This window comes from Rhinopithecus roxellana, chromosome 10, assembly GCF_007565055.1.
Source record: "Rhinopithecus roxellana isolate Shanxi Qingling chromosome 10, ASM756505v1, whole genome shotgun sequence".
Classification (NCBI taxonomy): Eukaryota; Metazoa; Chordata; class Mammalia; order Primates; family Cercopithecidae; genus Rhinopithecus; species Rhinopithecus roxellana.
Genome location: NC_044558.1, coordinates 63488466 through 63515067, shown reverse-complemented (window position 1 = coordinate 63515067; position 26602 = coordinate 63488466). Strand labels below are relative to the sequence as shown.

At 56.0% G+C, this 26602-nt stretch overlaps 1 protein-coding gene and 1 long non-coding RNA gene across 2 annotated transcripts; one reads left to right on the top strand and one right to left on the bottom strand.

Annotated features, from left to right (window-relative positions):
• Positions 1-1312: 1312 nt before the first annotated feature.
• RAPGEF3 (Rap guanine nucleotide exchange factor 3) lies at positions 1313-26259 on the bottom strand. Its single transcript, XM_010354130.2, has 28 exons — positions 25703-26259; positions 25018-25230; positions 19068-19121; positions 18875-18981; positions 18551-18672; positions 18200-18368; positions 17496-17580; positions 17086-17146; positions 16897-16973; positions 16554-16700; positions 15981-16093; positions 15616-15704; positions 15236-15314; positions 14875-15025; positions 14707-14789; positions 14023-14062; positions 11107-11188; positions 10650-10796; positions 8618-8715; positions 8024-8149; positions 7751-7932; positions 7415-7505; positions 7251-7301; positions 6258-6345; positions 5320-5384; positions 4849-4903; positions 4677-4748; positions 1313-4339 (listed from the first exon to the last, which is right to left on the bottom strand). The coding sequence occupies exons 1-28, from the start codon at positions 25706-25708 to the stop codon at positions 4221-4223; spliced, it is 2772 nt and encodes a 923-aa protein (XP_010352432.1). The 5' UTR covers positions 25709-26259; the 3' UTR covers positions 1313-4220.
• LOC104654833 lies at positions 5543-9413 on the top strand. The gene is made up of 2 exons (XR_746900.2): positions 5543-5641; positions 6662-9413. It is a non-coding gene; the product is annotated as an uncharacterized LOC104654833 (long non-coding RNA).
• Positions 26260-26602: the final 343 nt, after the last annotated feature.

The following is a 26602-nucleotide window of genomic DNA, read 5'->3' as shown; positions in this document are numbered from 1 at the left end:
GTGCAGCTGAGTCAGACTTGGCTTCTCAGGATGATCCAGTTTTATCATCACTGGGAGGGACGGCAGTCACCTGTGTCCTGGCCTGCAAGCCCCTTCACCCTCAGATGCCAGCAGACTGTGCTGCAAGAAGGCTACGGCTCAGGTCTTGAAGAGTCCAGAATCTGAGAGGAGGGTGCCTAAATTGGCTGCAGCAACTGGACAGGCCTGGGTGGACACTTACTTAGTATAGATCCATGGCCTGGCAGATGTAGGAGGAGCTCAGTACTGAGTGTGGGCTGGGGTACTAGGACACATTTTGGAAAGACATGTACTTTCTGGCCTATAGGTCTGTGGAAGGGAGAAAGGGGCTGAGGACAACTGCCAGGTCAGAATTTGCTGCAGCCCACCAGCCACCATACCTGCCTGCTACTCAGGTGGCTTGTGCCAGTGGTAAGGGGAGAGCACCCCCATCTCAAGGGACAGAGCTATGCAGGGCTCAGGGGAGCTGGGGCTATGAACCTATGCTCTGACAGGAGCAGCTCTGGGCCTCAATGCTTAGGGTAAGCACTGAGACGCCGCGGCCTGGGATTCTGCTGCTCTGGACTTTATCCCTCAGCATCTTCTGTTACTGATGGACCTGGCTGCCTAGCTGGATGATTGACCCCATGAGGGCCAGAACTACCAGTCTTGGTTTTTTCTTTTTTAGAGACAGAGTCTTTCTCTGTCAACCAAAGAAAGGACGAGTGCAGTTATAGCTCACTGTAACCTCGAACTCCTGGGCTCAAGTGATTCCCCCCACTTCAACCTCCCAAGTAGCTAGGACTACAGGTGCACACCAGCATACCCGGGTCATTTTCATTTTTTACAGAGACCGGGTCTTGCTTTGTTGCCCAGGTTGGTCTCAAAACGCCTAGCCTCCCAAAGCATTGGGATTACAGGCATGAGCCACTGTACCTGGCCTTTGTCTTGTTCACAGAGCCCCTACAAGGCCTATAGTAAGCATGTGAAAATAAAAGGATGTGGGAATGGAGAGAGGGAAAAAGGAATTTGTATGCTTGGGTCTAATCCTACAAAAGAATAAAATGCTGGGATTCAGGAAGCTGTCATGGGGAGTGCTGGGGGCATGGGGAAAGGGCATGGCTGATACATATCCAGTTACTTCACCTGTCTACCCTGCTATTAAGCAGTTATGTGACCTTGGGCAAACCTGCCTGTGCCTCAGCTTCTTTGACTGTAAAACCAGGGTAAAAATACCTGTAGTACCTATTCTGTCATCAGGATAAAAATAAGATAACGTGAGACAGAGTGAAGATGAAAGAGGTTGAAAACACTATTCAAGTCTTAACCTATTACTATCATGGTAAATCTTGTGACTATTGGGAAGGAGAGCAGCCAGAGGCTGAGGGCTGTTGGGGACACAAAAGCCATAAGGCAGCGTGTGAAGGCAGGCATGCCCCCACCCAGCTCTAACTAAGTGCTGAATGGAGGGGTATGGGGAGCCGGATCTCAGGCTGTGCCTGCCTTTTGTTCAGATGGAGCCTGGGAGAGAGGGGACAGCTGGCTCCAGGCGGAGATGTTGAAGCAGCAGAGGGTGCTGGCTCCACTGACCACTCCACCCCTTCTGTGGGGAGGCGTGGCCCTCCCTGGTGTGTACCCCACAGTACACACCAGCCTGCCCCAGGCCTTCACAGGGAAGTGGAGGGGAAGGAGGAAAGGAGAGGGAGATGTGTGTGTAACAGTGACCTCCCTCTGTCCTGTCCTGCCCAGTAGGACACACACGCAACCATTCCTCTCTGCTTGATCTCCTTTCAGGTAACAGAGGCTTTTTAAAGGACTGATGTAGGGCCACACTCCCTTTCTTCACACCTTCCTCTCAGCAGTCCCATGAGCCCCTCCTCCTTTCGTGGCCTTCCTGCAACTGAGACAGAAAATGGGAGCCCCTGTACACAGCCTGGGCTACTAGGGAACACCAGAGGATGCCTCCTGCCCCACGCCACCCCATGCCTGGGCAGTCAGGGAGAGAGAAGGCAGCACAGTCTCCGAGCATGGGGCCACCGTAACATGGAGCCTTTCCCTGCTTTTGGGCTTCCTGTCCTCTGGGAGTGGCCCGGCCCCCTGGGCCGCAGCTCTTCTGGCTCCCAGAGACTGTGTCCTCTTGCCTGCCCCGGGCACCATTCTCCTGGCAAGGCCTCTCCCAACAGGCTCAAAAGGCATCCTGCTCAAGAGACTGGGGCAGCTGGGAGGCCGCAGGGTGGCTGCAGGGTAGTCTGGACTGTAAAGCTAATGGTCCAAAGTGGAGGGAGAAGTCCCATCAGGACACAGATGTGACCAGAGGAGAAATGCTGGTGGAGGACACCAGCCCCCATAGTGCTTGGTTTCTGTTGTGTCGCTGGGCTGGGCTCACCCTGGAGTCTGAAGGATGGTGAAGGGCCGCAGCTGGCTGGCTGGCTGGCTGGCTTTTGCCGAGACACCAGCAGACAGTGGGTTGGAAGAGAAGAAAGCCCCTGGACTCCTGACTCACCCAGGCTTGAGCCTCCTGTCCTGATTGCTTAGTTCCGGATGCTTCTGTGCTTCTCCTCTGTCTCCACCCAAGGCAAGGGAACTGGTTTGGTTACCACTGCCATCTGCTCCACCTCAGTCTCTCCCTCAGCCCTCACCTGAGGCAAGGCTGCCCCACTACCAGACCTAGATAGCACAGGACTGCCCTTGGCTGTCACCTCTGCTACAGAGGCAGGAGCTACTGTTTTATGTGTTTGTCACTAAGTGCTGGATGGCGTTTATCATATCTGGCTTACAGGTGGAGAAGGCAGAGAACTGTTCACTGACTTGCTCAGATTCACTTAGTGACCTGAGGTCTAAGCCCAGCTGTGCTGCCTCCCTGCTAAAGGCTCTGAACCTTTCTGGAAGCAGGGGGCCTGTCTGTCCACAGCCATCGGGCTGAAGTGCAGAGGGGCCAAACCAGCTGCCTCCAGACGCCCAAGACCCTGCAGCCTCAATACCTACTCAGGGGTCATGCCAGGGGCCATGAGGTCTCTCTCTGGCCAGACAAGTGCCTCCTGCTGCCAGGACTCAGGGCAATAGTGAGGCAAGAGGGTAGAGTCCCTGGAGCTTCCTGGGTGAGCTCTGCCTTGCAGGAGGGGTCCTGCAGTAGCTGGTTCCTAGGGGAAGTGCTGAAGGGGAAGGGAAGAGAGGAATTCATGTGACCAGAGCTTGCTGGGACCATTCTCAACACTGATGATAAACCCTGATTTCCTGGAAGTCTGTCAGGCCTCAACAAGCGATGGGCTCTCCGTGGAAGTTTCAGCATTGTTTCTATCACAAGCCACCCCCAGAAGACCCCAGAAGCCTGAACACCACCCAACAGGCCAGGATGAGCTCAAGTGTGGAAGAGCAGGGATTGTAGTAGGGAGGAAGCTGCCAGTTACATCTGGACTGTAAAGTCATATTGGATCACCATGGAGGAGCTTATGGTCACCCTGTCTGGCTGCTGACAGGGGCTCCAGGCTCCAGCCCGCCCTGTGGCCAGAGCCCCGGAGGCCCATCTGGGTGGCATCAGGATCTTGGACCCGGCCTGGCCCGTGCCCAGCATGGGGCTGCTTCTCCTCCGTAGCTCCTTCCCGAAGGGCGGGGCCTCAGCCTCCCTGCCACGCCCCCTCCAGGCTGGCCTGGAGCACACTACTATGTTGACAGTAACAATAAAGCTCCTCAGGGACCACTGCACAGGCTAGCAGCCCCGCAGCCCCACCGCCCGATGTTTATCTCAGATGCTGTGGAAAGAAAGCAGGGGGCCCCTGCCCCAGGCCAAGGCCCTGCCCTTGCCACACATGGTACACACATGCAGCCTCTCTCTCTCTCTCTGTGTCCACTGTGAAAGCAAACTGCAGGCCTGGCTGGACAACAAAGCCAGAGGCACAGAATCTGGAAAACACCTGGTGTGGAGAGCTCTCTATTGCACACAACGTCCCAGCGCACTCCACTCTCCACCCACTCCTGGGGCCTCTCTGTCCCCCTTTCCTTGGCCTTGGGTCATTCCTTATTCCCGGCTTGGGTCCACTCCAAGGTCCTCCTTAGCCGCCAGTCATCACAGGGGACGGCTGCCTCCACGCTGCCTGCTCCAGGGACTCGAGTCCACTCCACAGAGAGCCCTGCTCAACTGTGGCCAGCCTGTGGGTATCTTGGCCCGGCACGCCCTGGCTTTCCAGGCCACAAGTGCCTGCTCCAGCTCTAGTCCCAGCCCCTCGTCATGGCTCCAGCTCTCGGGAGAGGCGGGAGAGTTCCCGCTGGTTGTCGATGACCTTCAGCTGCTGGACATAAGCCCAGGTGCTGGCTGGAGTCCGGGTGCTCAGGGACTGCTCCGAGCCTGGTGGAGGAGAGCGGTCAGGGAGGCACCAACACCCCTTTGTGGAACCCAACGTTTCCCCCTCCAAGGAGCCATATCACATCTGCCTTCTTGCCCTCCACCACCCACCAACCACTTCCCATCACCAATTCCTAAAGACGGCTGTCCCTGCCCACCCCACAGGTGAGGGGACAGAAGAGTCCTGTGGCTCGGAGCACAGAGTCTGAACATTATCAGCATCATGTATGGAAGGGCCAGGCTCTGTGCCTGACACATGGCAAGTGCCCAGGATGTGCCAGCCATGGGTAACTACCATGAGGACTCCCTCCCCGCCCACCCCACACTGCCCGCCACTTACATGTGGAAATCCTCGCCACCTGGCTGTCCTCGTGGAGGTGGGAAACTCGGCTTCTGAGTGGTGAGAGAGGCACTGGGGGGGGTGGGGAGGGGTCACAGAGTCAGGGCCACCCTGGATCCTCACAGAGGATGTAGGGTGGGGGACTGCCCGCCCCAGGGACCCGCCCTCTCACCAGGGTTGTGGCTTCGGCAGTGGTGCAGCATCCGCGCAGCTCTGGCCATCATTCTCTGTGGACAACACCGGGACATGAGCTCTTGCCTGAGGGAGAAACCCTGCCCTGCCCTGTGCAGCAGCAGGGAGGCCAAGCTCCCTCTGAACCAAGGATAAGGGACTGTAAGAGCTGGGGTCATGTGTACTTCACCCCAGCGGGGACCAAGCAGAGGACAGGAGGCAGAGGCTAGGTGACAAAGGCTTAGAGAGAAGAGGGCTGGAAGGGCTCTTGTTGAATTGTGAGATGTCTGAGGCTGCCACCCTGGCAGACCTTCCAGTTGCAGTGGAATAAGGCAGGGGCTATTACACAGTAAGTATTCATCCTCATATTATTCATAAGAAGTTTAAGCCGCCTCCAAGCCCTGCCCCTTCCCAGGCCACAGTCATGTCCCCCAACCTCTGTTAGTAGTGAACGCCTGCTCCCTGAACTCACCATCTTCTCAAAGTTGATGAGGTTCTCCACTAGTGTGTGGTTTCCCTCATGAATGAAGGTCATGTCTGCAAAGAGACAGGTTTTGTTCATAGGTCCCCAAACTTCTGCCCTCTGTAGCCCAGAAAAGATGAAGGGCATAACGGCTCCCTTGGGCCTACCTCACCCCATAGAGCCCCTGCCTCTGCCCACTCCAGGCCCCAGCGGCATTTCCTTGTATCTCTCAGGCCCTGAAAGGCAGCCCGAATTTGTCTGGATGTCTTAATTCTTCCAGCCTAAGAACTCCTAATTCATCTCTGTGCTCCCCGAGGCATCAGTACTTGAGGTGTAATCTCTCCAACAGTGTGAGTGCACACACAGATAGGTATGGGATGGGGGATGGAGGCAAGAAGGGGGGAATGGAGGGATGGTGGTAGGAAGCAAGGGATGGAGGCAGAAAGCAGGGAATGGGGGATGGAGGCAAGAAGGGATAATGGGGGCACAGAGGCAAGAAGGAGGAATGGGGGGACGGAGGCAGGAAGGGGAGAATGGGGAGACAGAAGCAGGAAGGGGAATGGGGGGACGGAGGCAGGAAGGTGGGAATGGGGAGACAGAGGCAGGAAGGTGGGAATGGGGGGATGGAGGCAGGAAGGTGGGAATGGGGGGACAGAGGCAGGAAGGTGGGAATGGGGGGATGGAGGCAAGAAGTGGGGGTGGGGAACGGAGGCAGGAAGGGGGAATGGGGGAACGGAGGCAGGAAGAGGGGAATGGGGGACGGAGGTAGGAAGGGGGCAATGGGGGGATGGAGGCAGGAAGGGGGGATGGGGGACGGAGACAGGAAGGGGGGGATGGGGGGATGGAGACAGGAAGGGGGAATGGGGGTACAGAGGCAGGAAGGTGGGAATGGGGGGGCAGAGGCAGGAACGTGGGAATAGGGGGACAGAGGCAGGAAGCCCTGTTACCTTTGAGAAGAAGGGGCATGAAGGGGATGACAGGAGGGGAGAGCTTGGCGAGGGCCAGTCGGTACACCCGGTGGTTCCATGAGGGATCCTAGGGGAAGAAGCCACACTGAGGGGGTTGCACACAGCATAAGCCACCACAGACCCCACCCAACCAAGGAGGGGCCACATGCCCATCCCTGAGCAGGTGCAGAGGCCCCAACTCAGCCTCTCCTCAGCCCCAGGTTTCACCCAGGCTCTGTCACAGGCGAGCATGGGGCTTCCAGTCTCCCATTAGCACTGAGAAAATTCTCAGCACTTAGAGGGGCCCCAAGTTTCTTGGAAAAGTCTGTCTCTGTCATCTCTCTGTCCCCTTCTGTCCCTGTCTCTCTCTGTCCCTCCCTCTCTCTCCCTTTCTCTCTCTGGAGAGTAAACTCCTTTGAACCCCTTGAGCCCCACGAGGTGGATTTTCTCTGAAGAGCTCCCAGGCTATGCTGATGAAGTACCTCTTCTCTCCTCTCCAGAACAGTCGAAACCCTCAAAATCCTCAAAAGTTCCTGGAGATGGGAGGTTCCACCCCCAAGTCTTTCCTCGCCTCTTCTACAAGCCCCTCGGAGCTCCTGAGGGGTAGACAGGCCCTGGTGCACCATGGGCGCTCCATACCAGGCCCTTGGGCTCTGGAGCCCCTGACGCTGCCCTGGTACCTCAGACCCCAGGACCGGACACCCACATGCTCCAGCCCAGTCTTCACACAGGATCTCCTGCCCCCATGCAGAGACACACACTGAGGGCCAGAGTGCACCATGCAACCCCTATCCTAGTGCTGAACACCCCCTCCTCAGCCAGCTCCCCAAACTCACAGGCCAGAGCTAGGCCCTGGGCCAAGGTTGGGAACCCTAAAAGTGACAAAGGACAGGTATAGGGGCTGTGGGGAAGCCAAGAGTGAGGATGTCTGGAGGGCAGGGCCGAACCCAGCTGATCCTAGCAGAGCCAGGCCAGGCAGGGCTGAGCACTCACCAGCAGCCTCTCCAGGGCGGAGTATAGCTTCCGGACTTTGTGTGGCAGCCGCTGTGAAAGGGAGGCAGATGAGCAGCTGCTCTGGGGGAGGCCCAGCCCCATCCAGCACTCCCAGGAGGGCCTGAGGCCTGACCTCAGGAGGGGGCCCTCCAGACCACACCTACCTCCCAGGTGTGGGCTAGGCGGCTGATGGCCGAGTTGCTGAGGCCAAACATGACGGCAAAGAAGGAATTGAGATTCTTCTGCTCCTTGAGGCTGTGAGCAGAAGACCCAGAGACCCTCAGGGTAAGGGAAGCAGCCACCCCCACAGTGCCCCCAGACAACAGCCAGGCCAGCCTCTGCAGAGACCCAAGCTGGATGGGGTGGGAAGGCAGAGGCTCCAGGAGACCCAGGGAACAAATAGGGTGGCAGATTTGGCAACATACTAAGCAAAGAGGGGGGTTTAGGAAAAGGTAGCCCAGGGACTCTGGCCACGCCCCACCCGCTGGACAGGGACTTACTGGGCCGCCAGCTTAATGAACTTCCTGAGCAGCTGGGCCCGGGGGCCGGGCACCGGGCAGAGACACAGCTCGGTGGCCACCCAGTACTGCAGCTCGTTGAAGCGGCGCATGAAGCGCTCCAGGTTGGCGGTGGTGACATCCCGCAGATGCTGGGGGCCCAGCACATAGTAAATTAGCTCCACCTGGGCAGGGGCAGCAGGTGAGGTCAGTGAGTGCCGAGCCGAGCCAGGCCTCCCGCCGCCTGCTCTCCTCCCCCAGCTCTGCCTCCCACACCTGGTGGATGCTGTTGAAGAGGCTCCAGTCGTGGTCCGTCAGCTGGCCTGCCAGGTCCTTGGCACTCACCAGGTCCAGCCCCTCAGCAGAGCCCACAGTGGGCCCCAGCTGGTCAGGGTGTGGGGTCTGTGGGTGGGAGAGTGCTCAGGGGGCTGCCTGAGGAATCCAGGGAAAGGCACAGGGTAGGGGGAGAGGGTTGGGGCAAGGACTCTGTGCTCATGTTAGCAGGAGGGTTAGGAGGGCAGGAGCGGCGAGTAGAGGGTGTCTAGGGGCTGTAGCAGCTGGAGGATAGGGCTCCCCAGTGCTGAGACCCCTCCTTTTAGGCTCCTGTCTCCTGAGGAACCCCTAACTAGGGCAGGTCCTCCTCTTTCTCCTTGGGAGCTCCCAACCAGTGCTGCCAGCCCCTGCCCTGCACCATCTTGGGAATTCCCCCATCAGCTGAAGCCCACTCCTTCCTCTGTGTGCTGAGGACCCAGCAGCAGCCAGAGCCAGGCCCTTCCTCCCTCTTCTCCCTGGGACCCTCCCCAGAATCCACCCCTTCCAGGCTCAAAATAGGTCTCCTCCCTGGGCCCTGGCACCCTGCCTGGTCCCTACCAGCTCATGCACTTCCTGTGGGTTGACAACAAAGAGCCGCTCATTGAGCCCCAGAGATGTGGCCACACCACGGGCATCTGGCTGCAGGCCAATGGCATCTGCAAAGACAGCAGTGGCGGCCTGGGTGGGGGAAGGGAGGGAGGCCAGGGACCAGCTGGAGGACAGGGTGGAGGAGATGTTTGGGAGGCTGGGAGGTTGTTTCTCCTTGTAGCGGGGTTGAAGTCCTGGGCAGGTGCTCAGAATACACAGGTACATGTGCCCACGCAGCCACGCTGCCCAGGAAAGCACATCCAAGAGGATGAGAAAAGATCCTCAGTGAGTCAGGAAGAACCTGGGCAGGGTCTGATCCTCCCTCAGCCTCACTTTCCTCCCTGGTAAAATGGAGACAATAAGACTTGCCCTGACTATTTCATAAGTCAAATAAAACAATGTATATAAATAGTAGCTATAAGTACATGCTATGTATAAAAGCCCTTTGAAAACTGGGAAGTGTCTTACATAAGCCTTGGTGTTGATTTTCATCAGCTCCTCATGGACTGACTGGGACTGTGCTTGAGTTCCCAGTCCCTACAGCAGTGGCCTCCAAAGTAAGGTACATCAGATCATTCATGTGCCCGGGAAAAATATGAGCTCTTCTACTTACATTTATTTTTTTCTACCTGCTTTGCATTTCTACTCCATCAATTTCTATTTTATCTATCTTTATTATGATATTAATGTAGTAATATATGTGTATTACTTACAAACAAATATTCACACAGTGGGGTGTGGGTTTTAATTAAATATTGGTTATTGACATGGGTGTCAATCCAAGTGCTTTGGCGATCAGTGCTCTAAACAGTGCCTGGCACATAGTAGGGTCTCAATACACATGACCTTTGGGCAACTGCAACTCACCAGATGGCCAGCAGAGGGCAGTGCTTCCCAGGGCAGGGCACACAGGTGCCCTTCAACACTCCCCACTTACTGAAGGGAGAAGGCTTTTCTTTTCTCATTCCCACTTCTTGAACGCCCCTAATTCTTGTCTGCCCTGGGGTCCAGCTGTCAGGCCCATGCCCTCCGCAGAGAATGGTGGTTTTGAATGTTCCAGGTTCTCTGGAGGCCCATCTTAATAATCCTGAGCCCACCACTGTTCTCAGCACTGACTTTGTGGCAGGCCCTGTGCTGCTTTACACACATTAGCTCACTTAGTAGCCATTACAACCCTGTGGTAGATACAATTACAGTCCTCATCTGACAGGTGAGGAAATGCAGGCTCAGAGAGGTTAAGCAACTTCCCCAGCATCACACAGCTAGTAAATGGTGAGCCTAAGATGCCTTCACACGTCTGGGAGTCCACAGTCTATGCTCTTAACCATCAGGCTGACCTGTTTTACCTGCTGTGGTATCTCCAGCTCCTAACATATTGCTGGCTCATAGCTGATCCTCAAAAATGTTTGCTGAGTGACTAAACAAATGAAGACTACCTAAGTTGCAAGACGAGCTACTCTCACTGTGTGAGCTTGACGAATAGCTCACACCCTTTGAGCTTCATTGCTCTGAAAATAGGATAAAAGTACCTGCACCTCATGAGATTGTTATTATTTCATATTAAGTGACTAAACACAAATGATGATAGTAATAGCAGCTAATAGTTATGTATCATTATGTGCCAGGCACCATTCTAAATGCTTTCATAGATGAACTCATTTGATCCTCACAGTTCCTCCAAGGGGCAAGTACTCCTAGTATTCCCATTTTACGGATGATAAAACTGAGCACAGAGAGATGAAGTACTCTGCCGGAGGACACACAGATAGCGAGCTAAAGGGCTGGTGCCAAATGCAAGAAGCAGGTTCCAGAGCTCATGTTCTTACACACTGCATGAAATGCACTTCGAATAGATGCACTCCACCTCCCATTAATGCTAGCCATCATTCACACTGAGGAAGACGAGAAAGATGACAATGATGACAATGATCTTGACTGGGGGACCTGGGCGCACATCCGACGGGCCACCCTTCCTTGGGGTCTATCCAGGGGCATAACTCACCACCTGCAGAATTGACCTTCACCAGCACCTGCCCCTTGGTCCAGCCATCCTCCTGGGCCAATGCCGCCATCACCTCTCTCACAGACGCTGTCACAGGCAGCTGCAGGGTCAACACTGAGTGGTCTGGCAGGCAGATGTCATAGGAGACTAAAGAGGAGACCAGACTGAACTGTGGGAAGGGCCGCCTGATCTCTACTCCAGGAGGGAGAGGGCAGTTATTGCAGTAAGGGTGGGAGGGATCCCCAAGAGGCTGAGCTGCAGGTGGGGAGGCCCTGAGCAAAAGAAAGGGGTACAGGAGGCAGATGTGGCCAGCAGCCTGGAACACAGACCCTGAGGAGTACAGCATGCCACCTTGGCCCAGGCATACCCAGGTCAAAAGTGATGACAGCAGGACAAGAGAGGCAGAGACAGCAGGGTGCAGATGTCAGGCTGTGCCCGACTGGCTCAGACCACCAACCTTTATCCCCAACTCGGATGGCACAGCTGCTGCCAGGAAGGGGCTCGTCCTGGTTGGGGAGCCAAACAGGCAAGTTCCGGGCCTGGGAGGAAGAGGAACGAGAAAATAAGACTGGGAGGACGAGAGGAGAGCGTGGAGGGAGGGATTGTGAGGGCCCTGTGTCACCAGGAGCACGGGCACCACACAGCACTCACACCACCAGAGGGCTCTGCCTGCCACATTCACCTGAGCCCAGGTACAGCACCTGGGACCAAGGCTCCAGGAAAAGACACACCATGTCTAAGGGCGGGGCAAATCCATGCCCCTCCGCATGTGTGCTTCTGCCTCTGCCAGATAGGTCCAGAGCAGTTCTGATAGGAAAACCCTTTAGCTGTTGACTTGGATTTTTTTTCCTTTCCCTCCAGCTACCATTTGCTACAAGCCAGGCATTATTCTGAGGATCTAAATATTCACAATGCACCTTTGACAAAAGTATTATTATTTCCATTTTTGGATGAAATAAATGAGGCTCAGAGAGGTTAAGTAACATGCCCAAAGCCACACAGCTGCTAACTGGCAGAGTTGGAATCCCTCCTGCTCCTTTCCCCCTCTGTGCTCCAACACTGTGCCAGCGGCCCTTTCCCAGTCCACAGCAGGGATGCAGTGCGTGGTAACCACTGCCAAGCCCCTGCTGGTGGGGCAGCACCTGCCGGGCAAGGCTCCTGACGCAGGTTCCCCCTCCCACCCTGCTTTTTTCCAACTCTGGTACTGACTCTGTCCCTCCTCCCAGCTCTGTGTATGGCAGATCCTCCAGGTTCAGACCTCAATCCATTGCTCTTCCCTACATTTCCACATCTCAGGGCCCCCTGCAGAGTTCCTCACTGCCTCATATGTCGCCTGTACATGGGTGATTCCCAAAACTACCAGCAGTGCTGAACTCTCTTCCAAACTCTGGTCTCAAACACCCCCTGGATCCTTCCACATGAGTGATCCATTACCTCACACTCCATATACCCATCGGATCCTTGCATCCTGCCTCCCAGACCACTCTGCTCCCCGGCCATTCTCCCAGGCTCCAGGGTCCTCCATACTTCCTGTAGCTTGTCATCTTGCTTTGAGGATTCTTCTTTGAAATGGGTCTCCCATGCCCCCTCCTCCCCTGCCCAGGCTAATTTCAGTTCCAACTGCCCACGAGGCCTCACTCCTTATCTACTCCAATGGCCCAACTATGCTCCTCCTCCTCCCTCCCAGGTGCCTCCAACCCTCCTCCTCCAGTCTGCCTGACCAGAGCCCCGTGAAGCTCCCGCCCTCGGCTTCAATGGCGGCCACTAGTCTACTGGAGAAAGCCCAGGCTCTTTAGCTGACCTATTCAAAACACAAATCAGACTTTGCCAACCTTGGCTCAAACCCCTTCAGTGGTCTGCACTGCTCTTAGGACAAAGATCAGACCCCCTGGCCCTGGCCCATGGGGCCCTGCCCACTTCCTGCCTGCTCTGGGGTCCTGCTCTCACTCTGGCTCCTCAAGGGATCCTCCTCCTGGGTTCCCTTTCCTCCTGGGTTCCCTTTCCTCCTGGGTTCCCTTTCCTCCTGGGTTCCCTTTCCTCCTGGGTTTGCCTGCCAGGTATCCTCTTCTTCCTCCACCCTCGCCCCCTGCAGCTCTCAGCTCCAGTAGTTGCTTACATGGGCCACTTTCCCTGAATTTGCACTGGAGTCGCCTCTTCCCCTCCCATTTTCAGGAGCCGACTCCAGTTGGAGGAGCCGACTCCAGTGCAGATTCACGGAAAATGTCCCGTGTCACTGCACATCACGGGTTGTTTAACTGCTCTGCCCCTTGCCTGACTGCAGCCCCACAGGCCAGGGCCGAAGTGCAGCATCAGCACCTAGCACAGTGCCCAGCCTGCGAGGGCGAGCCCACATCAGTCTCTGAGTGTCAGCCAAGAGCCAGGCAGCATGTGAGCAAGGAGAAGCGGAGGTGGGGGCCCGCAGGAGGGAAGTCAACCCTCCAGTGGGATAGGAGAGATACCAAAGGACAGAAAACAAGTAGGCAAAGAAAACAACTCCACCTGGAGAGAGTGCTTTGAAAAAAATCACAGAGGACACCACGGCAGAGTGTGGTGGGGAGAAAGGGGAGGGTGTTCCAGATAGGGAGATGGGAGGGGGCCTGTCTGGGAACCCAGCATTTGGCTGAGATGAGAACAAGAAGGATCCTGTCAGGCAGAGCCAGAGGAAGACACTTCCAGGCTAAGGGATAAGTACAAAGGTCCTGAGGGGATAACAGGCTTAGCCTTCGGAGGAGAAGAAGCCAGTGAGAGCCTCCAGCAGGCAGAGGACTGGGATGCACAGTAGGGTGGGAGCACGGGGAGCCTGCTGGCCGGTGAGGCCCTTGGATTTTATTCCCAGTGCAGCTCTCCCCACCACCAACCCAGTCTACCTTTCCAGTTCTTTCTCCCACCATTCCTCAACCAAATCCTGGCTGCAGTCACATCTTCTCGTCCCCTCTTTGCTTCCCTTTAAGCCCCAGCTGAGAATGGCCTGGGGCCACCTCTGACTTTCCAGGGAGGGGCCTTGCCTTCCTCTGAGCTCCCATAGCACTGGCCACCAGGAGCCCTGTGGGCCTCAGAGGCCAACTCCAGCCACTATTCCTCATCTCCCAGGCTCTACCTGTGGGCATGAATTACCTCCCAAAAGGAATAAAAGGCCCATGGAGTCAGGGAGTGGGGGAGGAGGGAGACCACCTTAGGCCTCTGCGCCTCCGGGCACGGCCTGGCCCAGGGCACCACATGCAGCAAGGGCCCTGTGAACACCTGTCACAGACTCAAGGGTGTGTTTGTGGGAGGAGAGCTTCCCACGCACACAGAGCCCCTCAGGGTCAGGGGGTGAAGGAGGGGCCTGCAGTCCAGGAGGAGCAGAGGAAAGAAGCTGGGGCCAGGCAGACACCTTCATCTGAGGAGATGCATTCCCACAGCCATTCTCCAACCTGCAGACAAGAGAGAAGGGAGGTGAGCAAGCCCGGGTATTCCTGGGCCAGCAGCACAGAGGCCCTTGGGGCTCTGGAATCCCCCCGGCCCTCACCAGAGGTTCAGAGGTAAGCACGACCAGGTAAGTATCACATAAAGAGGGGCAAACACGGTCTTAAAACCAGGCCCCTGGACTTTGTGATTTTCCAAGGCCAGGAGGGGAAGGAAAAAGTTAAAGGCAGATGGAGATCCAGGGTTTCAGATCAAGTGCTGTTTCAGATGAGCTCCCCACCCCCCTGAATCTCAGCTGCTCCCGTGGGAACACCTGCAAGGGTGAAGGTAAAGTCTAGGAAATGTACTGGGCGGGGCTGGCAGAAACTGGCACTGAGGGTATTTGGTAATAAATGCATGCCCAATGGAGGAAGTGAGAACAGCAGGTACACTCAGGATATGAGAATGAATAAATGAATGAGTGCATGATGCATGAGAATGGATGGACATGTGGCGTGAGGGTGAACAGCAAGGGGACTGATAAGAACAAGGAATTGAAGTAAGTGGTTCAGCCTGGATCTGAAGCCAAGTGCTTGACTCCAGAGCATATGCTCTTGGTCCCCGTGGCACTGCCAGTTATGGAAATGACAAATTAACGGAATCAAAGCATCACCTGTGGTGTCGCCGCCTCTCTGGCCACTGCTCCCTCAGCAGGTTGCTGAGTCGGGCGTCCCTGCCCACCAGGTCTGAGAGTTTCTAAGAAGAGCCAAGATACACTGAGATGGCTGTAGCTGCGTCCACCCCAGGCAGCCCAGCCCTGCTGTACCTCACTCCCAGGTACCTGGAGGAAGCTGGTAGCCACAGGGTCAGTGTGGAGCATGGAGCCATACAGGGCCACCCACTGGCTGACCAGCCGCAGGATCTGCTGCCTCTTGTTGCAGATGTAGGTGCTGCGCTCCTGCTCACTGCCACCCGCAGGCTCCGCATGGAAGGTGGGCACCAGTCAAGGGAACCACAATATCCAACCAGGGCCACCCACCTGAGGCAAAGGACGGGCAGGATGCCCAGGCCCCAGGCAAGCTGGGCCTGGCAGCAGGCTGGCATTTAGAGGACTCAGCACAGCCACGCTGGTAAGATTCTCTCAACCCTATGCACCATCCTATCCCCTACGCACACCATCCCCATGGGGGCTGGAAGGATATTGGTGCAGAAGGGCGGCACAGAGTTGGGCGCTGGGCATGAAGACCCTGTGAGTCAGGAGGAAGTCGCTGAGGAATGTCTCTGTAGGACAGGGTAGGGGGATGGGAGGAGGCTTCAGAGGCCAAGTCTGCTGAGCACAGGTGTATGGACAGATGGAAGGACCCTTCCCCACATCCCACCACCTGCAAGGTACCAGCAGTGTCCAGCCCCTGTGATAGTGCTCCCCACTAAGCCAAGAGCACAGGTAAGAGGACTTATTGCCAACCACTGTACAGACCAATCCAGCATTCGGTGAGGTCAGATGCAGGGTACCTGGCTCTCTCCCAGGCTGCATGGACCACCCAGTGAGTCAGAAAGCAGGCAGGGTGTCTCTTGCCCTTACCTGTTGGGTCATGAGCACTGGAATCTGGTCCCATGGCCTCCAACAGGAGCTCTAGGATCTTCTCTGGGGTGCCAGACATCACTGTATACCTAGCAGAAATGGCCAATCTATGGCACTGGTGCCACCACTCCCCACTCCCACACCTGAGCAGACATCAATAATCAATTACATCGTTTTTCTTGATTAGCCAGCCCTGTCCCACCTTAGGGCGGGGAGGAGACTGACTCAGTGGGTGCATCCCGGTCCCTCAATACCTCTCCATCGACGGGTGGTCAGAGGGCAGGGATATGACACAGGGGAAGGGAGCAAAGACTGGGAAATGAAAGGAGAGACAGTGTGGAGAGGGAGCATGGCAGGTATGTTACCGGTTCCTGCCTGGGGTTGGGGGTCGGGATGGGCCGGCGCCCTGAGAGGCTCTCTCCAGCACCAGCACCACTTTGCCATGTTCTTCCAGCCGCATGGTCTTTGCCTCCACATCCTGGAGAAAAGGCCACACCCCATGCTCAACACATGATGTTGCCAGCTTTAGACTCTCTCATCTACCTCCTTCATTCCAGCCCCTAAGCCCCATGAGGGTCCCACAGGGACCCACAGCCCTTCTCCCACCTCCGACTTTGGCTCCACCTCCTCAGCCTTCCCTTCCTTCCATGCATCCTTCCTGCCCCACAGCCTAGTCCCCTGCCCCATGCACACCCATCCTTCCCCTGGTCTCCCACACTGAGCCTGAGGTCACTGGTCTCGCTGAACCCCTGCTGTGCCCTACAGGCTTCACCTTCTCACACATACCCAGGGCCATGGTCCCCACTGCCAGCCGTCATAGCCCAGCATCTCCTACCTGCCCTGCTTCTTACAGGCCCTCTGCTCTGGTCCCTACTCCTCGCCCCACATCACTTCTCTGGACAAACGGCCCCTGCCCTCCCCGACCCCAGCAGCAGCACCTTGATGATACGGTTGAAGTCCTGCTTGTCCACACGCAGGAAATGACAGTTGTCTTCTCGCAGGATGATGGTGGCTGCCCGGGGTGCATCATTCACCAGAGCCAGCTGTCCAAAGTCATCTCCCTCATGCAGGGTGGTCACCAGTCCCTGCAGCCAGGCCTCAGTCTCAGCCCACCCCTGCCACCCCCAGCCCTTGCCAGGGCAGACCCAGAGCAGGAAAACAACCCAGACAGGAGACACAGAGGGTCAGCAGCAGTAGATTAACAAAGGCACTACCCATGAGGAACGGACCAGGGAGCAGTTAGGACCCAGGGCACTGGGGCGGGGAGGAAGGAGGGCTCACCTTGCCGTGGGTCACCACATTGACAGATCCCTTCCAGATAATGTACCACGAAGTGCCCTTGTCCCCCTGGCTGAACACTGACAGAGGCATACCTCAGACCAGGCCCTCCTGGCACCTACCTCTCCTTCACACATCCTTCTGCCCATGTCCAGGCCCTGTGCCTGGCTTCTTGTGCCCTGCTGGACTTACACACGGTCCCTGCCTTGCTGTGTGGTTCAAAGAGCAGAACAGCTGCTAATTCTCGCTTCACCTGTGTGGTGGAGATAGGAGAGTCAGCGGTGACAAGTTCATATGCAGAGCAGCCAGGCTTTTGCTAGGGATGTGGTTAGGTCCAAAGACACAAGTGCTGAGGGACAGAGATGTGGCCAGGTCAGGCGTTCCCAGGATTTGGCAGGAGACAAAGCAAGTGGAGAAAATGGGCTGAGAGAGGGAGAAGGGTTTTCAGATAGAGTAGTGCTGGGGGCAAGAAATCAGACTGAAAATTTCCAGCCATAGATGGAAGTGGAGAAACGCCCTCTGGCCCAGCAGTTGAGTTTCAGGGAAGTCACAGGAAGAGGAGATGCCTGGGACAGGGCAGGGCTGGGAGGGGCGGGACTGACTGAGTTGGAGAGGTGGGCTACAGCCTTGATGTGCAGCAGCTCCTCAAAGATGAGGTCCAGCTCTTCATCCGTGCGCTGACCTGGGCTGCAGGGACAGGAGGGATGGGAGCACACCATGAATTGTGGGCCCGCCAGGCGCAGGGAGCCACTCCACCCACCCAGCCGAAGCCCAGACGGTGCCTCAGCAGTGATGGTTATCAGCAGAGGCTAACCTTTACTGAGTGCGCACATGTGGCAGTGCCTGTGATGAGCATTTTGCACGCATTGTTTCACAACAAGCCTAAGGAGCAGTTCAATTATCCTCACTTGACAGAACAGGAACTAGCATGGGGAGGCTCAAGGTCACCCAGCCAGTAGCCGGTCCAGCTGGAATTTGAACCTGGACCCACCAGACTGCAGTTTCCAAAACTCCCTTGCTTTCAGCCACAACTGTATCTCTGAGTGAGAAGGGTCCTCAGATATCCCCCTGCCCCAACACCCGCATTTACAGAGGAAGAAACTGACTTGGGGTCGGTTTGGGAGTGTGGAGGGATCCAGGTCACACAGCTGAGTCCATGGCAGTCAGGGCCACGGGCTTCTGGGCCAGCCAGGTTCCCTTCCCTCCACAACAGGTGAGAGATGTCCCCAGAGATCAGTGTGAGAAACCATGGAATCTGAGTGCTGTGTGGGGTCTGGGGTCACGGGGTGCAGGGATTCTGACTCACGGCTTTCGAAGTGCCACAGTGAGCAGGGCATCAGGCCCCCGCTGGGAGAGCAGGGCCACAGCTTCAGCCAACTCCTCCTCCATCTCATGAGCTCCCACGGGCTCGGGCTCGGGCCCGGGGAACCGGTAGAATTGGGCATCTCGGTCCTGGAAGGCCCAGTCGTGTTTCACTGGGGGGCAGAGGCCCAGGTGTGGGGGAGGAGAGGAAATTGAGGCCGTGTGGGTATGAAACCCCACAGCAATGCCACCCCTCAGCACTCCCCAAGGAATGCCTGCTTCCCAGGACTGCCCTGTCCTGTCCCCATCACTGCCCAGCCCAGCCCAGGGCACCCCACCCTGGGCTCGGGCTCACCATGGCAGAGGGCACCTTCATCCAGCAGCACCTGGCAGATTCCCACAACTTGGCTCCGGGAATGGACCCCAAGTCCCAGGGCCAAGATCCCATCCACCAGCTCCCGGCCAGAGCAGCACTGCCTATGGAAGGTAGAAGGGGACAGGCCAGTGGAAGGAGGGTGGCAGGGAGAGGGAGGAACTCTGCATTAGAAAGGCACCCTCTAAGGCCCAAGCCTGGTTCGTCCCTCTGCTAGAAGCAGGGTGAGGCCCAGGTGCCTGAAATAGAGTGGAACGGAGAGGAAGCAAGGAGGCTGGGCAGGGATGCAGCAGGGCCTCCACTCACCGATAGAGCCTAAGGTGGTACTTCCGGTCTCGGATGAGGTTTGGGCAGGTGGCCAGCAGTTGCCGATGCAGCTGCCTCCCAGCCCTGAGCACCCGCTCTGTGGAGGCCTTGGAGGGAGGAAGGGCACAGTGGTTCAGGCTCTGAAACTCTCATGGTGCTGCCTGTCCCAGCTCCAACCCTCCCAGGCTTCTACCTGCTCCAGGGTCTCGCTGAAATCCAGGGACTCCTCGCTGTTGGTGAGTGGTGTCTGGAGGCAGCAGGGAAAGTGTGCACATCAGTGTGAGGCCTTCAAGCCCAGCTCTTGGACACCTCCCCTCCCCCATCACTTCCACCCTTGCCTAGGCCCCAACCCCAAATGCATCCATGTGGCCATTTATTCAGCAAATAAACAAATATTCACTCAGCACCCTGTGCCTTGGCCATCGCCTCTTCCCACCCTGCCATCCTGATCACCAGACCCAACCCAAGGACTGCCTCCCTACAGATGAGGGCCCCAAGGCACCCATTCTGCTTACTCAGGGCCCAGGGGTGCCCACACCCCCAGGTGAACTGCTGCTGTTGGGGGAAAGAAGTGAAGGGGCTGAAAGAAGCATGAGGACATGAGATAAGAAGGCCCGTGAGACGGAAGCCAGGATGTGAGCAGCTCAGGAAGCCTAGGAATGACCGCTCCTGGGCTGGGGTCACAGGCCTGATCCCCAGCCAGCTTCTGTGCCCTTCCACAGACCCACGAGCAGGTCTCTTGCCATCTCTGGGCCTCAGATCAGCCTGGTAGTTAAAAACACAAACCCTGGAGCCAGGCTCCTGGATTCAGATCTGCTCCCCGACTGATTGAAGATGTGACCTGAAACAAGTGATTTAACCTCTCCCTCCCGACCTGAGTTTCCTTAACTATAAAATCTATAAAGCACTAATGATACCAACTCATGAGGCTTTGGGAGAATTAAATGAGCTGCTACACGTCGAATGTTTAAAGCATTGCCTGGCATAGAGCTGTATGCACATGTTAGCTAGTACTCATCTGTGAGGCATTAGGGTGGGGCTGCTTGCTGGAAAGTGTCTTTCTTCTCTGAGGCATTGCTAGCCCATGCCCTGCAAGAGTGAATAAGTCCTTGGTGGCACACAGGACTGGCTCAGGAAGACGCACTTTGTCACGGAAACACTGCTTAGTAAGGATTCCCTGCCCTTGGTAACAAGCCATTTGGAACTCCCAGGCCTGTATACCCTGGAATAATGGCCAAGAAAGCCCCTCACAACCCTTCTTTTCCTGCCACCTGAGAACTGGGGTTTATGGGCATCTCTGGACAGGATGCTCTACAGTCTATGAGCCGTCTCAAAGAGCTCACTGTACAGTTTACAAAGCACTTTACAGTTTACAAAGCACAACCACCCCCTTGATTGCATTGGATCTCATGTAAAATAGGATCAGATGTAAAATAGGCAGAGCAGGCATTGTCTGTTCTCTGTAACTTACGAGGAAATAAAAGCCTGGAGGTGAGGTACCTTGTGTAACTCAGTCGCACACACTTGGGACAGCCAGACAGCTGTGGAGAAGTTCAAGATCCCACCCAGAAGTGCTCCCATTCTCAGTCTCCCCACACCCACCCCACCTATCCCTTTCCTCTCGCCTCACCAGCCCCCTCTCTCCTAGCTTCCCATCTGCCCTTGGGTCCCTGAAAAGGACCTGCTGGGGAGTTGCAGTACAACCAGGCCTGGTGCTGGCAGGGACCTGAGCACAGGCATCTTGGCACTGCGTGCCCAGGCAGAGGCCTGAGGTCTGGCATGCGCAGGCGCCTGGCCCAGGGCTGGGCGGAAGTCACTAGGTGTCCCAAGGGTATCCCTGCCCGGGTCATGGGGCCGAGCCCAGTGCCAGACATAGAGCCCTGGAGACTTAACGACAGGAAATGAGGAGGAGGAGGAGCCAGGGAAGAGAGGAAGGGGAGGAATGCTACCCAGCCAGCCCCCTGTGTAGGAACAAACAGTGCCTGAGTGCTAATGACTTGTTGTTGTTCATGTCAAAATGCCCAGGTGGCCCCAGTCCCTGCCCCAACTCCCATTGGAGCCCACAACCCAGGCTCCAGCACCAGCCCCCTTCCTGGTATTATTCTGACCTGGAAGAGGGCACATTAGGAGGGGAGGTGCTGGGTCACATGGCCAGGCTGGTCATTTCCTGTCCTTCCCCAGGGGATGAGCATGCAGGTCAGAGAACAGGCCCTAGCCCATGAGCACGGAGGAAGGGACCTTAAGGAATCCCTCTCATTTTGACAAGGAAAGCAAAAGCCCAGAGAGATCACACAACTATTTAGAAAGGTAAGATTCTACTGAATAACTCTGCTACTGGTGCTGACCCCAGAGGTAGGTATTTGTTTCCTATTTCACAGCTAGAGAAAAGAAAGCTCCAAGGTTCTACAACCTGCCCTAACTGTTGGTCAGTAAGGGCACCAGGATTCATACCTGTGTCTGTCTGATTCCAAAGGCCATGCTGTTAGCATTACACCCTACCGTCCGTCTCCCATGATGCCTATCCCCATGTTTCCTCAGCTTTGTGCTATGGACACAGACAGTAGAGGTATTCTGCCATCAGGCAAGTTCCGTGGACAAGTAAGTTTGGAAACCACTGGGTTAGACAAAGGTAGATAGGTTTGTTACTCTACCCTTTCCGTGCCCCCAGGATGTCTGTGTGCATGGCAACCTTCTAGGATGGCGTGGAGAGAGGGCTGCTATTCAAGGGCAGTGGTCAAGTATACGGGCTCCACAGCCAGATGCTTGGGTTCAAATCCCAGCTTTTGCATTACCATCTGGTTATGTGAGCTCGTGCTGATTACTGAAGTTCTCAGTGCTTCAGTTTCAGTCTGTAAACTGGGGTTGATGATAAGAATAGTACCTATCACAAAGGGTTATGAGGATCAAAAAGTTAATAATATAAAGTACTTGGAATGGTGCCTGGATCATAGTAACCACTTAGTAAATGTTAGTTGACTTGATCAGATGTTATTATTTCATGATGGGCCCTATTACCAGGACACAGTGAAAAAAAAAAAAAAAAAAAAAAAAAAAAAAAAAAAAAAAGCTATACCATGTCAGTTTCAGGGTTCTCAGTTGGGAAGAAGCAGCTGATATGGGTCAAGGTGAAGGTCCTCACCCACTACCTCCTCTCCTTCCTGAACAGAAAGGTTTCAGGGTGGAAGAGGAGGCGCCAACTCCCCTGGCACCAGCACTGTGGCCTGCCCCACCCTCACTCCCTGTCACTGAATGTCAGAGCCGGGCTGGAGAGACAGGCACAGAGCCAGACAGCCTGGGGACCTGTCAGACCAGTTCCCTTGGGCCATAGCTAACGTGTTAGGCTAAAGCTGCTTGTGGTGGGACAGGGGAAGGGTGCATGGGGTGAGGTGATGCCTTAAGGTGTCAGTGTTACTATTTGTAGCAAGAGAGAAGTGCAGCATGGTGGTTATGTGGTTATGAGCTTGGACTCTACAGCCAGATTGCCTAGGACCAAAGCCCAGCTTTGCCACTTAGCAGCTGCGTACCTCTGAACCTGTCACTTAACCTCTCTGTGACTTCGTTTTCACATCTGTAAAATGGAGATGATGACATTAATACCTATCTCACAGGGCTGTTGTGAGAATTATTTGATATGATAAAGGTAAACCACTTATAATAATGTCTGGCACATAAGTACTGTATAACTATTAGCTGCCATTATTTGGACAGATTGGATGAAAGTGTGTTCTCTGAGTTACGAAATAGGGCCACTTCCCCAAAAACAGTCGCACAAAGAGAATCATCTCAGACTTCCCTGAGCTAATAGAACCCACCAGAGGTCACTGATTTTGCCCCTGCCCCCGGACATCAGACAAGGTCTCACCTCCCCCGCTCATGTTTTCCAAAGATGTTCTTCCATTCCATTCCACTGTCACCTTTGCCATAGCTGTTAAGTCTTATCTTAGTCTGTATCTAACTGCAAGCTCTCCTACTGTAACCCGCTTGCATTTTCTCTTGTCCTAGTCTAGGTAGGAACAGAAAGAGCTGTTTTCAGACTTCTTCTCTGGGAGGTTAATGGGTTTTCCCCTTGGCTTTCGAAGAGGGAGGTCTGGCATCAATAACTGGCCGTGCTGTCTTCCTGGGACTCGGGCTCCACCCCTTTACTGTGGGTGTGCGTGATCACAGCTGGCACTCATTCATTCCCTCATGGAAGCCTTTCCTGGGCTAAAGGCATCATCAAGAGGTAAGAAGTACAGCTTCACAGGTACCCAGAGCCTCTCAAACATAGGAATGATGGAATGAAACCTCCCCACCCTAGTCCCCAAAGATGGTCATCAGAAGAGGGAGTGGCCGCCTGCCTCTAAACACTAAAAATCTAAGTTCCCTCTAGTCACCAACGCCTGCCTGTCAGGGAAGGGCCTTGTTTCTGTGCCTTTGACCCCATTTACACTCCAGCAACCTTCACCCCCACCTCTCCAGCCTCCCCATGCACACCAGCCCTTCATTTCTGGGGGCTGTGGGGAGTCAGGAAACAGCCTGGTGGCCTCCTCCACTCCCTCCCAGACTTCAGGTCCCAGGGGATCCTCCAGTGACCTCACTGTCCTGGCACCTGACCGTCTCCCTACCCCCTACCTTGCCTCTACAAGCTGGGAAGGGGACAGGAAATGCACAAATAATTATAGCCTAAGAGGGAAGGAGGGAGGGAAGGTTCCAGCCCACTGGCTCCAGGCAATAGGTACAGCCAATGACCCGGAGAAGAGAGCTGGAGGGGTAGCAGGGGAGGACCCAGGTTCATGATAAGGAAGACCCTAGTAGAGAACAGCTCTACCAGTACTGACACCTGGACTCTCCTCTCAATTCTGATTGCAAAGAGGAGCCCCTCATCTTGGTGGGTCTCAGTTTTTTCAACTCAGCCTCAGCGTAAATGGCAGTTGGGCAAGGTAGGGGGAAGGAGGGAGAGGGTAGTGGTTATTCTACTCGAAAGGACTTGCCAATAAGAAATGAACTCTCGGCTAGGTACAATGGCTCATGCCTGTAATCCCAGCACTTTGGGAGGCTGAGGCAGGCAGATCACAAGGTCAAGAGATCGAGACCATCCTGGCCAATATGGTGAAACCTCATCTCTACCAAAAATACAAAAATTTCTGGGCATGGTGGTGCACAGCTGTAGCCCCAGCTACTCAGGAGGCTGAGGCAGGAGAATCGCTTGAACCTGGGAGGCGGAGGTTGCAGTGAGCCGAGATGGCGTCACTGCACTCCAGCCTGGTGACAGAGGAAGACTCCAGTAAAAGAAAAAAGAAAAGAAAAGAAAAGAAAAAGAAAAAAAGAATGAACTCTCCTGGCCAAGCGCGGTGGGTCACACCTATAATACTAGCACTTTGGGATGCCAAGGCAGGTGGATTGCTTGGGCCTGGGAGTTCAAGACCAGCCTGGGCAACATAGCGAAACCCGGGTGGACACATGCAGTAAATACATAACTGAATCTCAAGCTAAGCTACTCTATTTAGTCTCTGCTGATTTGGATAGTACAGCCATTATCTTGCCTCCCAAATCCCACCATTCTTTCCCCTTCCTGCTCTCTCCTTCATTCTTTCAGGTCTAGAAATGTTTCTTACTAGCAAAGGGCACTTTGGTCATCTCAGATTCTCCAAATGTCTCAGAATCCTTCCCTGAGACCCCAGAGGCAGGTACCAAGCAGCGTCCACATGACTACCTCACCCCAAGCCCAAAACACAGAATTAGCACAGTTCAGTAACTCACTAAAGGAGAATGCTGCCACAGTGACATATCCAAGAACCGTAACCAAGCTTACCTCACTCCAACCCCTTGACCTGGCCCCTATACCTCCCACCTCCACCTGGAGAGAACACACAAGCACCTAACTCAATGCCTGGCTCACAGAGGTGACAGATAACAAATCCCGTTCCCCTTCCCCCTATGCCCAGAGACATTTGGGCAGAACACACACACAGACACACACTTTGCAGCTGTGTGAGCCACCCACACATACTGCAGACAAGCTTCCTGACCCACTGTCTAGGGCAGCTGTACCACTCTAGACCCCCAGAGCAAGCTGGACCACCAGCAGCATGCCGAGCCACGATCCAGGCCCCCCTCTAGCCCTGGTACTGACCCTGGCACCTGGGCAGGTGAAAGGGACTCACCCAGCGCAGCCCCTGGATGCAGCTCGGACGCTGGTGCTCCAGCAGCAGCTGGTAGGAGCAGCTTCGGGGCCGGTGCATCTTCCTCAACACCATGTTGAGTAGTGTCCCCTCCGGCACCACGTCAGGGAGGGCTCCCACCTGCGGTGCTCCCAGAGCTGGGCTATCCTCCACAGCCAGGCCCACCTGCCAGCAGCTCTCACCTGGCCAGCCCACCTGTGACACAGGGAGGAAAGTGGACAGCCATGGGACGCGACTGGGGCAGCTGGACCACAGTTCAACTGCCCCAGGCAGAACTACTTCCTTAGAGTCCTCTGGACTGGTCAGGCGGAGGTGCTGCAGCCCTGCCAGGAGCTGGGGGGAGGAACAGGAAGACCTTTACTGGGGCCTGCCGGTCTGGCGCACTTAGGGGTCTCCAGCTGGCTCTTGGAAAAGATCAGGCCCTTTTTAGTCCTCTTTGGAATTCTGTCCCATCTCACTGCCCATGCCCCTGCAGGGATCTCCACCACCTCCCAGTATGAGGCTATAGATTCACTGGGTCTCCCAGAAATGCAGCTTCGGCTCAAACTCTTCTCCCCTCCTCCTCAGCCCTGACCAACCCTCTCTCTCTCACCCAAACTCCCCAGCGTGTCAGCTTCCTCTCCCGCCCTCTCCTGCTCCTCCTCAACCCTGACCCCACCTTACCCACCTTCATGTTTCTTTTTAAGCTCGCACAGCCGTGCAGGCTCTAACAAAAGGCTGGGCGGTCCCCAGTGACCCCCATCAGCTTTGATAAGGGAATCGGGAGGGAGTCGGTGGGTAAGTCCAGGTACAGCGAACGGGGCCAGTGCCTAGCTGGACCGGCTGCCAGGGCAGCAGGATGCAGGGCTCGGTGGAGAGGCGCCTCTTGGGTGAGTAGAGAGGTGGGGGCTTGGTGGGGGGACGCCACCCAGCCACAGGCGACAAGGAGCCCCGAGCCTCCCCCTTCGTCCCAGACGAAGAAGCCAGCTGGCACCGGGCGCTGAAGCAAGGCTGCGCTGGCTCCGGTCCGGGCGGGAGCTGTCACACCCCCTGCTCTGCCCTCCCCGTTCCCCTCCCCTTGACTGGCGGAGGGGGCGGGGAGGAGGCGCCCTGCCTTACGGTAGAGGAGAACGTAGGGGAAGGGGGCGGGCACCCGCAGGCTTTGTAGTCCGCACCCGGGGGTACGTAGAGTGGACATCCGCCTGAGCCCAGAGCATCCCCAGGGGGCAGGAGCCGCCCCGAGGTGTGTGCAGAAGGCAGCAACGGCCGGGGTGTCGGGGATCCGGGCGGTGAGTGGCTGCACTGGCCGCCACGTGGCCAGGAGGAGAAATGCAAACAAGGAAACCGGGGAAAGGGGGGAGGGGGTGAGTCATTGCGGCCCCACCCGGGAGGGAAATCCGGGCTGGGGCCGCTTCCCGGCCGGGGGCGTCTGCCTTCTGTTTCAGTTCAGGGTCTCCAGCCGCCCGGGGGAGGGACTAGGCGGCTTTCCCGCTGGGAATCCCGCCGCTTTGCCTCCCGCAGTTCCGTTCCCAGACCCACGCCCCACTACCCCCTGCCCCAGCAAACACACACCGGGAGCAGATGAGGA

Bases quoted from the DNA above. Each gene is read 5' to 3' on its own strand.
- RAPGEF3 (XM_010354130.2), bottom strand. The intron at 8,150-8,617 runs GTAGGGACCAGG...TCCCACCCACAG, and splicing joins CACAGGAAGTGCATGAGCTG to ACCCCACACCCTGACCAGCT. The intron at 4,340-4,676 runs GTAAGTGGCGGG...CTCCTCCACCAG, and splicing joins GGTGGCGAGGATTTCCACAT to GCTCGGAGCAGTCCCTGAGC.